The following is a 13,932-nucleotide window of genomic DNA, read 5'->3' on the forward strand; positions in this document are numbered from 1 at the left end:
CACTACATTCATTCCTTGCTTTTTGTTTGACTGTGTCAATAAATATTATTTTTTGTTAAACTCGCACTTGGATTCACCTGAACATTCTTTTATACGTGATAGACAGGTTTCTAGCTTTCCTCAAAATATCTTCTTTTGTGTTCAACAGAAAAAAAAAATAATCTCAAACAGGTTTGGAACAATTATTGGGCCCTATAATACAACCAGCGCAATAAGGCTCAAGACATGTTTGGCGTGATTTGTTGCCATTTTCAGACCCGCACAACCATAATTTTCACGTTTTGCACCACGTTGTTTAAATAGCAAATTTATTAGCGCAACTTTGTGGACTGGTCTATAAAGGCGGTGTGTAAATGCGCATTGTTGGCACATTGCTATTATGAGGAACTGAAATAGACTGGACCATTGACCAACTGAAAGTTAAAGCAGGTCTAAAGTTCAGCCCAGAGCATGTTAGTTATGCGCCTATGTGGCTCCAAACGCTTACACACTGCTGAATACACACAGGATGTACAGCAATACACAAATATCTTTACAGATGAAAACAATTAAAGGATTAAAATGATACAAAAATGATTTTTTTCTACATAAATATAAACACCACTGCCTCCATGCCTTCTTCACCTCGGGGGGCCTTTTTCAGTTTATTCATGAATATTTTTATTAGTGTAATGTTATTATTATTATTAGCAGTATTATTTATTATATGCATCTTTATATTTGTTTTAATAAAAACAAGTGTAGATTTGGAGACGTCTGCATCACCATATGAGGCATAAGAACGGTGGTTACTTTAAATACCATAGACAGCTGTACAAATATGAGTGTGTGTTATGTGACCTATTTCTGAGAGTATTTGCACTCCTAACCCAGTCATGTTGCGGTAAACAGCATTACTTTTTCCACTGCCAGGTCTAAAGTGTATGTGTTATTATTTTTTTTTACTTGTTTCTAGTCCAAAATAGTAATAAATTAATAAAACAAAAAGCATTTTCTAGACAAAAATAAATATTGTCTTGTTTGCCGAAATAATTAGTCAAAATAAAGTTTTTCCTTAAAACTATCAAAATCAATGGCAATGGGGTAAATAAAATAATCTTGTGTTTGGTTTGAAATAAGATATTTTGCTAATGTGTATATGCGGAGCTAGTGTTTCCTCCCATACTGATAAACCAACGCAATCTCATGGCAATTCGTAACTTTTTGATTTAGTGTCTAATTCGTATGAATTCGTACGATCTAATTTGTACATATTAGTACGATTTGCTCATCACCCAATGGTTGGGGTTAGGGGTGGGGTTAGGTGCCACACTTCCTTTCTAAAAATCGTAAATTTTTGTATGACTGAACTCGTAGGAAATCGTACGAATTAGCCGCTAAACTGACAAAACGTAAAATACTTACGTTTCCTCGTGAAATCAGGCTGGATAAACTTCATGACCTTAATTTTTTGGTATGTTCAAATAACAAATGCCAACAAAGTCAAGGAGTTTTAGACCAATTTGATGATTCTTGATGTTTAAATTTTTACGTTTGAACATCATTTACTATAATCGTTTGTGTGTCCACAATGCCTAAAATATCACATTTCACTACATATGTGGGGACAAACAATGCAGCATAATAAATGTATTTAATAATAACAACATTGAGCACATTTTTTATTCGATTTGAAACACTTTTAAATTTATTTACAAGATTAAAAACATGATGAAATTATCGATTAAGTTTTGCGATTGCCAATATTCATTTAGGCAAGAGGAAGGGTTTTGGGTTTGTCTATCGCTGTGACTCCTCTGCATTTCTGCTGAGCTTCGCAATAAATCTATACCACAGATACCCAATGTTAGATTCGAGCATCATTTCCTGCAGATGCTGGAAACAGGCACATGCACTGGTTTTACTTGCTGAAGTGCAAATCTAAGCAGAGCAGAGCAGTCACACAGGTAAGAGCTTTTAATCTCTTAGGGGTCTTGGGCTTTTTTTGTCTGATAGTTCAGAGTTGTGAGATTACGAAAAAAAAAACAAAAAAAAAACTTACACTGCAAAACAAAATAGCAAATGATTTTAAAAAATAAATTAAAATAATAATAATAGTTACAACAATAATAATACAATAAAATAATGACACATTAAAAAAAATAATAATTACAACAACAACAACAACAACAACAACAATAATAATAATAATAACAATAAATTAAAGTAATAATAATAGTCACAACAATAATAATACAATAAAATACAGGAAAACTCTAAGTAAGAAATGCATTTTTTGCACTAATAGTGAGAATTAATACCTAAACAAAAGTATTACCATAGTAAATACATTAACTAATGGAACCCAATTGTAAAATGTGACCAATTTGCAAGCACTCAAAAAATGACATTTGCTCCTTGTTTAAACTACTTATTAAAATGAACTTGAACCATCACAAGTTTTGAGTTTTGGGGAAGACAACTTAATTGTTTTATGTTCAATCCACTTAAATTTGAAAAAAAAAAAATGTTAACTTAATTCCTTCATGTTGTCCCGACTCATATTGGAGCCCAACATTTTTTTTACAGTGCACTCAAAACAACAACAACAACACTCTACTTAAAATAAGTGAGTAAACCTGTTGCTTTTACTGCGATTAGTTGACTTTACATAAAATAAGTGAGTGATCCTGCTGCTTTTAAAGAGATTAGTTGACTTTCCTTAAATAAGTGAGTAAACCTGCTGCTTTTACAGCGATTAGTTGACTTTACTTAAATAAGTGAGTAAACCTGTTGCTTTTACAGCGATTAGTTGACTTTACTTAAATAAGTGAGTAAACCTGTTGCTTTTACAGCGATTAGTTGACTCAACTTAGAATAAGTGAGTAAACCTGCTGCTTTTACAGCGATTAGTTGACTTTACTTAAAATAAGTGAGTAAACCTGTTGCTTTTACAGCGATTAGTTGACTTTACTTAAATAAGTGAGTAAACCTGTTGCTTTTAAATTGATTAGTTGACTCAACTTAAAATAAGTGAATAAACCTGCTGCTTTTAAAGCGATTAGTTGACTTTACTTAAAATAAGTGAGTAAACCTGCTTCTTTTACAGCGATTAGTTGACTTAACTAAAATAAAAGAGTAAACCTGTTGCTTTTACAGCGATTAGTTGACTTAACTTAAAATAAGTGAGTAAACCTGTTGCTTTTAAAGAGATTAGTTGACTTTACTCAAATTAAGTGAGTAAACCTGCTGCTTTTAAAGCGAATAGTTGACTCAACTTAAAATAAAAGAGTAAACCTGTTGCTTTTACAGCGATTAGTTGACTTTACTTAAAATAAGTGAGTAAACATGTTGCTTTAACAGCGATTAGTTGACTTTACTTAAATAAGTGAGTAAACCTGTTGCTTTTACAGCGATTAGTTGACTATGAGGATAATTCTAATAAGTTACAGAAGGTTTACTTACTTTTTAAAGTAAAGTCAATTAATTATTTTTTACAGTGTAATTACTGTTTGTTCAAACCACTCATTTACATTAAATTAAGCTGAAACAACACAATTCTTCAGGTATTTTGGGGGACAACTTAATTGTTTTTCGTTCAGTCCACTTAAATTTGTGAAAACTAAATATGCCAACTTAATTCCTTCATGTTGTCTCAACCCAACCTGATTTCTGTGGAACCCAGCATTTCTCACAGTGTTAATTCCAACCCGTTTTTTAACTTCTCCATCAGGCATCCCGTCACGACCAGATTTGAAGAAGTACTCATCAACTTTTCAGGCATTACGATGTCTCCGCAAGGCAATTTCAGCAGCAACCAATCCTGCATGATCCACGATGGCATGCTGTCTCCGTCTTTACCCATCGGCTACATCATCATCTGCTGTGTGGGTCTGCTCTGCAACACCATAACGCTCTACATCTTCTTCCTACGCCGGCACATTGAATCCTCCATGGCGGTATACATGCAACATCTAGCGCTGGCGGATACCCTGCTAGTGCTGTGTTTACCCCTGCGCGTCTATTACCACAACACAGCAGGACCGTTTAGCGTCTGCAAGGCGGTGGGCGTCTTATTCTACATCAACATGTACTCCAGCATCCTCTTCCTCACTCTCATCAGCCTGGACCGCTACCTGAAAATCATCAAACCCGTGTGGGTTTTCAGCATCCAGAAGAAAAGCTGGAGCCGAAAAGCAAGCTACGGTGTTTGGGTGTTGCTAATTTTAGGAATGATCCCGTTTTTGATCGGCAGTGGACAGAAGCACGCTTGCGATAATATTTGCTTTCACTTCCACAGCAAGGGGATTGTCGCCGGAGGAGTGAATATATCAACAGTCGTCATCTTCATCGTCTTCTACATCGTGTTTATTAGTTTCTACATCAAGATCATTCACAAACTCAAGGGTATGTCATTGGGGAACGGCGATCTGAAGGCTAAAAAGCGAGTGATGATCAAGACTTTTTTGGTTCCGGCTATATTCACTGTGTGTTTCCTGCCGTATCATGCTGTGCGGATACCGTACGTTCTGGCTCAGCTGGATGTGATCGCGGATTTGCCGAGTCAGCAGTTGCTGCATGTGTTAAATGAGAGCACTTTGCTCTTGTCAACGCTAAACAGCTGTCTGGACCCTATTATATACTATTTCTTGTCCAGCTCGTACAGAAAAACCATACTGTGCGCCATTCAGGGCAAGTTCAAAAACATGTACGCTTTAAACAGGAGGAGAATCAGCATCAACCGCTCGCTGACGGAGATTTGACTCTGAAAAGATGACCTGTTGTGCAGAAATCACATTTGATAGCTAAGCTATGTGGTGTAGAAACTGTTTGATTGACATTCTCCCTTTGTACGTGTCATCAGAGGGGGAAAACCGCGCCCACTAGTGCCCGCCTCTGCTTCATTAGCATAAACAGCCCTGAGTGAGAAGCAGCGGTGCGCCATTATAGTGTTTGAGCTACTAAAAATAATGTCAGCATAGACTAAGAGGATTATAGATGTGGAGTTTTAGGCCCCGTTTACACTAGTGCGTTTTAGTTTTAAAACAAAGTTTTAGATCAAAAACGAGCGGCGTCCACACTAGCGTTTCACCTAGCGTTTCTGAACATATCTCCAACCACACTACGCCACCAAAAACGTATATCACGTGACCATTCGTGCACTCTGGGCATGCGTGCTCTAGTATAAACAGGAAGCATGCGTCTCGCTCCGCATTTGGTTATTGTTAGTCAACAAACGCCGGTTGAACAATGAACGCGATGGCAAAGAAAGCAAGAGAGGTATCTTTGTGGACAGACGACGAGGTCGAGTTGTTACTAAACGTAACTAATTAATAACTGCACAATGGTGCCTAAAACAGACAATAGTGCAAACAACGCTCCCGTTTCTGTGTCCATGTTGTTGTTTACAGTACTGTCTACCGGTAGCGTTAAAGCCATGTGTTATAGTCATGTGATAGGGGCTTGACGAATAAGGGAAGGATACGCAATGACACAAAAGCTCCAATCAGCTAGCGAATCTCAGCAGCCCCGCCTCCGTATTCAGATGTCTCCATATTCCCTCATCCACACTGAGACAGAGCAGCAGCGTTTCAGAATGAAAACAGCCTCTCCAGCGTTTCCGTGTTCGGCGCTCGAAAACTCCGGTGTAGTGTGGACGGATGGCGTAACTGTAGCTTAACTTATGCATTTTCAAACTAAAACGCATTACTGTAAACAGGGCCTAAGATAAAGCACAAATGAACAGCGACAGGAGTCTCCATAGACTTCATTTCTGGCTCCGCCCTCTTCTAAATCTCATTTGAATTTAAAGTGACAGTGACCAAAATGCCATAATAAGCCTAAAGCAGGGGTGTCCAAACTACGGCCTGCGGGCCATCTGCGGCCCGCAATCAGTTTTGTGGCGGTAAACCAGAGTACCCGGAGGAAACCAACACGAAGGCAGGGAGAACATGCAAACTTCACACAGAAACGCCAACTGAGCCGAGGTTCGAACCAGCGACCTTCTTGCTGTGAGGCGACAGCACTACCTACTGCACCACTACGTCGCCCCCAAATTCTCAATATAATTATTTATATTTATATTTATCATTTAAATGCGTCATGGTGGCGCAGTGGGTAGCACGATCACCTCAGAGCAAGAAGGTTGCTGGTTTGTTGTGGAGTTTGCATGTTCTCCTCGTGTCGGTGTGGGTTTCCTCCGGGTGCTCCGGTTTCCCCCACAAGTCCAAAGACATGCGGTAAAGGTGAATTGGGTAAGGTAAAATGGCCATAGTGTATGCGTGTGAACAAGTGTGTATGGGTGTTTTCCAGTACTGGGTTGTGGCTGAAAGGGCATCCGCTGTGTAAAACATATGCATATGCACCAGTCAAGAACCCCTTTCTTCTGATTAAACTCCAAATTTTTAACTACAATAAATAACTGCACATATTTTCTGTGTACATGTACAAGATAAATGGATTAAAATAATAAAAGATCAAATTTTCCGCCGTTACAAACATTTTCTCACGCACCCCTGGTGGTCAGACTGTGCACCCTTTGGGGTTCACGCACCCCGGTTTTGGAACCGCTACTCTATATAATTATTTATAAAATATTTTCACCATAAATAATAAAATATCCTCTATTTTTATTTTATTTTAATAAAAGCTTTTCCACATTGCAAGTAAACCTTTAGTGGTTCATATTGTTATTTATTTATTTTTATATATGCATTTGATATGAACTGCCTATGTATTTACAATTATTCATTAATTCGATGTATTTATTATTATTTTTACATTTTATTTGTATTTTTATATAATAGTTTGTCTTAGTTTTTAGTTTATATTATGCATTTAGCTAATAGGATTTTTTTATTTAATTTATACTTTTTTTAATAGTTTGCCTTAATTTTTTGTTTATAATATGTGTTTAGCAATTAGTACGATTTATTTTATTTTATTTGTATTTTTTTATTTAATAGTTTGCTGTAATTTTGTTTTCAATATGCATTTAGCAATTAGAAAAATGTATTTTATTTTATTTGTATTTTTTTATTTAATAGTTTGCTGTAATTTTGTTTTCAATATGCATTTAGCAATTAGAAAAATGTATTTAATTTTATTTGTATTTTTTATTTAATAGTTTGCTGTAATTTTGTTTTCAATATGCATTTAGCAATTAGAAAAAAATATTTTATTTAATTTGTATTTTTTATTTAATAGATTGCTGTAATTTTGTTTTCAATATGCATTTAGCAATTAGAAAAATGTATTTAATTTTATTTGTATTTTTTATTTAATAGTTTGCTGTAATTTTTAGTTTATAATATGCATTTAGCAAATAAAAAAACATATTTAATTTAATTTATATTTTTTATTTGATAGTTTGTTTTAGCTTATAATATGCATTTACCTTTATTTTTAGCTTATAACATGAATTTAGCAATTTGTGCAATTTGTTTTATTAAATTAGTATTTTTTTTATATAATAGTTTGCTGTCATTTTTAGTTTTTAATTTTTATTTGGCCAATCATTTTTACTTTTCTTTTCTTTTAATTGATTGATTTTTTATTTCATTGTGCTGTTTATTTGCATTTAGCATTGTCTTTTTTACGTTATTTAATTGAGCGCATGACGACCTATATTTATGCAAACCACCTATGCAATATAATAATAAAAAAAAACCTTTGCAAATGTTACCTCTTTCTCACAGCACTCATAAATGCCATGCAGATCTTGTGCTGTTATAACTCTTGTGGTCGCATGCATGAAAATGTGTTAACCACATAAACCTGTTTCCAAACATGACCGCCGTGTGCGAGTATACTGGCTGTGTGTGATCAAGAAAAACTTGCTCTTTGTATTTTGAACAGTGCACTGTATAAATATATGCTAATGAACAGTTTCCATTTGTGTTTTGGGTTTATTTAAGGTTTTAAATTGCATTATGGGATGTTGATCAATGCTTTGTTGACTTTTGCTATATTAAAAGTTCAACTCTACTTTTTAACAAAGTGACTTTGTTGACATTTTAGTAGTTTAAATATAATGTATAAGAAATAATATCTAGAGAAATAAGTGCGTAAAATACCCGAAAATATGCTGCAGTTTATTACAAGGTAATATACAACCCAGCCAATATAGCACTGCAAAACTCTAGTGTTATTTTGAGATTTCCGCCTGGATTTTGCAAACCCAAATTTAAAAGCTTCCCAAATCCACATGCAGAGGTGTAAATGCAAAATTTTGGTCTCATTTTAAAGAAGACCTTTTAAATTTTCATAAAACACAATTAAAAGTGTTTGAAATATCTGTATATGTTGTCTGTATAAGTCTGATTGAATCACGTTTGAAAGTCTATTTAAATCAAATTTGGGAGTGTGACTAATTCAATTTTTGGGGGTCTGATTGAATCATTTTTGAGAGTCTGATAAATTTTTTTATATAATTTGTTTTAGCTTATAATATGCATTTACCTTTATTTTTAGCTTATAACATGCATTTAGCAATTTGCGCAATTTATTTTATTAAATTTTTATTTTTCAATATAATAGTTTGCTGTCATTTTTAGTTTTTAATATTTATTTGGCCAATCATATTTACTTTTCTTTTCTTTTAATTGAATGATTTTTTATTTCATTGTGCTGTTTATTTGCATTTAGCATTGTCTTTTTTACGTTATTTAATTGAGCGCATGATGACCTATATTTATGCAAACCACCTATGCAATATAATAATTAAAAAAAAACCTTTGCAAATGTTACCTCTTTCTCACAGCACTCATAAATGCCATGCAGATCTTGTGCTGTCATGACTCTTGTGGTCGCATGCATGAAAATGTGTTAACCACATAAACCTGTTTCCAAACATGACCGCCGTGTGAGAGTATACTGGCTGTGTGTGATCAAGAAAAACTCACTCTTTTTATTTTGAACAGTGCACTGTATAAATATATGCTAATGAACAGTTTCCATTTGTGTTTTGGGTTTATTTAAGGTTTTAAATTGCATTATGGGATGTTGATCAATGCTTTGTTGACTTTTGCTATATTAAAAGTTCAACTCTACTCTTTAACAAAGTGACTTTGTTGACATTTTAGTAGTTTAAATATAATGTATAAGAAATAATATCTAGAGAAATAAGTGCGTAAAATACCCGAAAATATGCTGCAGTTTATTACAAGGTAATATACAACCCAGCCAATATAGCACTGCAAAACTCTAGTGTTATTTTGGGATTTCCGCCTGGATTTTGCAAACCCAAATTTAAAAGCTTCCCAAATCCACATGCAGAGGTGTAAATGCAAAATTTTGGTCTCATTTTAAAGAAGACCTTTTAAATTTTCATAAAACACAATTAAAAGTGTTTGAAATATCTGTATATGTTGTCTGTATAAGTCTGATTGAATCACGTTTGAAAGTCTATTTAAATCAAATTTGGGAGTGTGACTAATTCAATTTTTGGGGGTCTGACTGAATCATTTTTGAGAGTCTGATAAATTTTTTTATATAATTTGTTTTAGCTTATAATATGCATTTACCTTTATTTTTAGCTTATAACATGCATTTAGCAATTTGCGCAATTTATTTTATTAAATTTTTATTTTTCAATATAATAGTTTGCTGTCATTTTTAGTTTTTAATATTTATTTGGCCAATCATATTTACTTTTCTTTTCTTTTAATTGAATGATTTTTTATTTCATTGTGCTGTTTATTTGCATTTAGCATTGTCTTTTTTACGTTATTTAATTGAGCACATGACGACCTATATTTATGCAAACCACCTATGCAATATAATAATAATAATAAAAAAAACCTTTGCAAATGTTACCTCTTTCTGATTAATTTATTATTATTTTTTTTGGGGTCTGATTGAATCAGGTTTAATACAAATGACAATAAAATCACTTTTTTTCGAAGATTAAAAGTTGTTGGAAGAAAGCTCAACGTCCCATGATGTACTGCAAGAGTATAAATAAACAATAATAAAAAAAAAATTAAAACCTGATTCCCAAAAACTGCTTATTTATGGATATTAGTGGGTGTTAAAAGAGAATTGTGTCCTTAATTTAAAGTGTTCGAAAACAGAAGTACTATGAAAATGCTGCATATTTGTGTTAGAAAATCCATATAAGACTTAATTCTTGTGATTATAATCTCTCTATACACATTTACATTGTGTTGTATGTCTGTAAAGCATGGGTTTTCAGCTTAAATGCTATTTAATTACATAAAAAGTCTACTTAAGTGCGTTGCTTTCTGCAGAAATTGTTTGTCCGCTGATATCTAGGATTGATAACGCTAATGCGGTGCTCAGATCAGAAGTTTGCCATGTAGGTTTGATGTTGTCATTAGTTTTGGAGAAAACACTGATTGACTGATGACTGAGTTTCTAACTTTCAATTAAAGGCACAGTTCACCCTGCAACATGTCAATCTGCGCACTATTTACTGCCCCTTTATGAGTTTCTTTCTGTTGAAGGCTAAAGATGATATTTTAACTTTATATTTTGTGTTTTGAAAACATTTAAGAAACTGCAGACATTATTTTAGGGTTTTTAAGTTCTAAGTTAATACTAAGGTTTCATCAATTAATGCTATTTAATGTATTCACCATATTAACTGCAAATTAACAAATCTTGCACAGGATTAACTAGTCAGAGTTTATAAAGTACTAATGCATTAATAAATGCCAAATGCATGCTACTGATGGTTAATGCACTTTGACTTGGCATGAAATAACAATGAATAACTCTATATCTAATAACTAACGTTATTAAAGACGAATAAATACTGCACTAAATGCATTGTTTATTATATGTTCATGTTAGTAAATACAGTAACTAGCCTAAAGCAGTACTGTAGAGTGTTACTGCTACACTTTACCTTTAAAAATATCTTTGAATAATGTAGTCAATACATTTTAAACCATGATACTGGGTTAAGGTAAAAACTCATAGTATATTGTGTTGGAATACTGTTGGACTGTATTACAAGGGCTCTATCTGCTGGTCATCTCACACAATAACAATGTTCAATCACTGTTTTAAATGTACAAACATTACCAAAAAAAAAAAAATTCACAGATAATATAACTGAGCACAAATGATAATAATAATAATAATAATAATAACAATAATAATAATAAACAATAATAAAAGCAACAATAATATTAACAATAATAACAACAATACACAAATTAAATAAACAATTTTAGATAAATGAAAAATAAATAAATAAATAAATAAATAAATAAATAAATAAATAAATAAATAAATAAATAAATAAATAAATAAATAAATAAATAAATAAAATGCATAATGTTTACCAACAAAATAAAACCCCATGGTATTATTTAATATAAGGCGTATTATTGTTTTCACGCTGCTTGTGTATTCGCCATGGTATTTATGCATGCTTCAATATAGTACTGTATTATTACAGAATGCCTCCATCTGCTGGTCATCTTGCACATGTAACAATGCCCAACCACTTTAAATGTCCAAACATACAGAAAAAAAATCTACGAGGATATAACAGAGTACAAACTAATAATAACAACAACAACAACAACAACAACAATATTAACAACAACAAAAATAATTTTTATTAATAATAATAATAATAATAATAATAATAATAATAATAATAATAATAAACAATAATAACAAAAGCAATAATAACATCAACAATAATAAGACAATACATAAATTAAATAAAAACTATTTGAAATAAATGAAAAATAAAATTAAAACTAAATAACTAACTAAATAAAAAAACAAACAAATCAATAAAATGCATAATGTTTACCAACAAAATAAAACCCCAAAGTATTATTTAATATAAGACAGTAAAATTGCGTATTATTGTTTTCACACTGCTTGTGTATTCGCCATGGTATATATGCATGCTGGAATATAGTACTGTATCATTTCAGAATGCCTCCATCTGCTGGTCATCTTGCACATGTAACAATGCCCAACCACTTTAAATGTACAAACATACAGAAAAAAATCTGCGAGGATATGACAGAGTACAAACTAATAATAATAACAACAACAACAATAATATTAACAACAACAGCAACAACAAAAACAATATTAACAACAACAATAATAAAAAAAATAATAATAAACAATAATAACAAAAGCAATAATAACATCAACAATAATAACGACAATACATAAATTAAATAAAAACTATTTGAAATAAATGAAAAATAAAGTTAAAACTAAATAAATAACTAACTAAATAAAAAAACAAACAAATCAATAAACATTAAAATCAACAACAACAACAATATTAACAACAACATAAACAACAACAACAATTATTATTATTATTATTATTAATAATAATAAATAAATAAATAAATAAATAAATAAATAAATAAATAAATAAATAAATAAATAAATCACTAAGCAAATAAATTGAGTATTCCAAATAAATAAATAAATTTCCCAGTGATGGGTTGCAGCTGGAAGGGCATAAAACATATGCTGGATAAGTTGGCGGTTCATTCAGCTGTGGCGACCCCACAATAATAAAGGGACTAATCCGAAAATAAAATAAAATAAAATAAATGAATGAATGCATTATTGTTACCAACAAAACAATATATATATATATATATTATTTTCTTCTTGTGCTTCAGTTAAAAAGCAGCAGATATTTACACCGCAGGCTATTATTAAGCACATGCATGTCAGATAAATGAATTCAGAAAGCCTCATGTGTGTTATGGGAACCCACTGTACTCTCACCTCCCATTGAAAAATGCAAAGGATGCCTTGGCTCTCATTTCCGAGGCTGATTGTGTTACTAAGCAACAGTGCTAACAGTCATATCCCTTCACCATCTGTTGCCAATCCATTTTAGCGCCCACTGATTTAAATGGCAGCCACTTAATGAAGACGCTGGCTATGATATCATTCCCAAAATAGCCCCAGCCACATTACCCAGGACACCGTACATTCATCTGCGCAATAACTGGAGCTTTTCCTATGCCCGCGTGTCATTTTATTTCTGTTCCTTTTCAGAAAAATAGGATCGGATGCTATAAGGTCAAGTGTTAACACAAAATGAACAATTAAATCTTTAGAGACCTGAAGGATTTTGACACAGACTTACATTTTGTGAATGTAACCCCAAACCATGATTTCTTCTTCACCAAACTTGACTGATTTCTTTGAGAATCTTGGCTTCATGTGGGCTCCAGTAGGTCTTCTGCAGTATTTGGTATGATTGGGATGCAGAACAACAGATGATTCTGTTGATGACAAGACTTTTGTCAGGTAGCGTATGTATAGCTACTATGTTAGTTATGAATAGGTTTAAAATATTTCCTACATCCAGTGTTGGTGTTCATATTTATGACTATGTTTATTCATGTAACACTGTGATCCTGTGACTAGTAACATTCCATGTCCACATATAACTTGACAAATTACATTTGGAAGTGGATTTGATTTAGAGAAAGTTGTATTTCATTTATTTATTTATTTATTTATTCATTTTTGGTACATTGACCATCAATAATAATAATAATAATAATAATAATAATAATAATAATAATAATAATATTATATTATATTTATTTATATATATAATATTATATTTATTTTTTAAATAATTTCTTGTCGGCTTAGTCCCTTTATTAATCTGGGGTCGCCACAGTGGAATGAACCACCAACTTATCCAGCAAGTTTTTACGCAGCAGATGCCCTTCCAGCCGTAACTATTTTTAATATTATAGATTTTTTTAAATTATTTATTTGTTTATTTATAATTTTGTTTATTTATTTTTGATACATTTCTTGCCAACAACAACAAAAAGGCAAATAATAATAATAATAATAAAATAATATTAATATTAATAATAATAATAATACAAAATATGTTTTAATAATAATAATAATAATAATAATAATGATAAGAAGAAGAACAAAAAGGCAAACAATAATAATACA

The 13,932-nt window shown here is 32.0% G+C and overlaps 1 protein-coding gene across 3 annotated transcripts in view; it reads left to right on the top strand.

Moving 5' to 3' along the window:
• Positions 1–1,912: 1,912 nt before the first annotated feature.
• gpr34l (G protein-coupled receptor 34 like) overlaps positions 1,913–13,932 on the top strand; it is a 219,521-nt gene continuing 207,501 nt past the window's right edge. The window contains exons 1-2 of one of the 3 annotated variants that reach the window (XM_073934478.1): positions 1,913–1,946; positions 3,713–5,894. In XM_073934478.1, coding sequence (XP_073790579.1) covers positions 3,768–4,742 — 975 coding nt within the window. In that variant the 5' untranslated portion in view covers positions 1,913–1,946; positions 3,713–3,767 and the 3' untranslated portion in view covers positions 4,743–5,894. 3 annotated transcript variants of the gene reach the window in all.

This window comes from Danio rerio, chromosome 21, assembly GCF_049306965.1.
Source record: "Danio rerio strain Tuebingen ecotype United States chromosome 21, GRCz12tu, whole genome shotgun sequence".
NCBI classification, from domain to species: domain Eukaryota; kingdom Metazoa; phylum Chordata; class Actinopteri; order Cypriniformes; family Danionidae; genus Danio; species Danio rerio.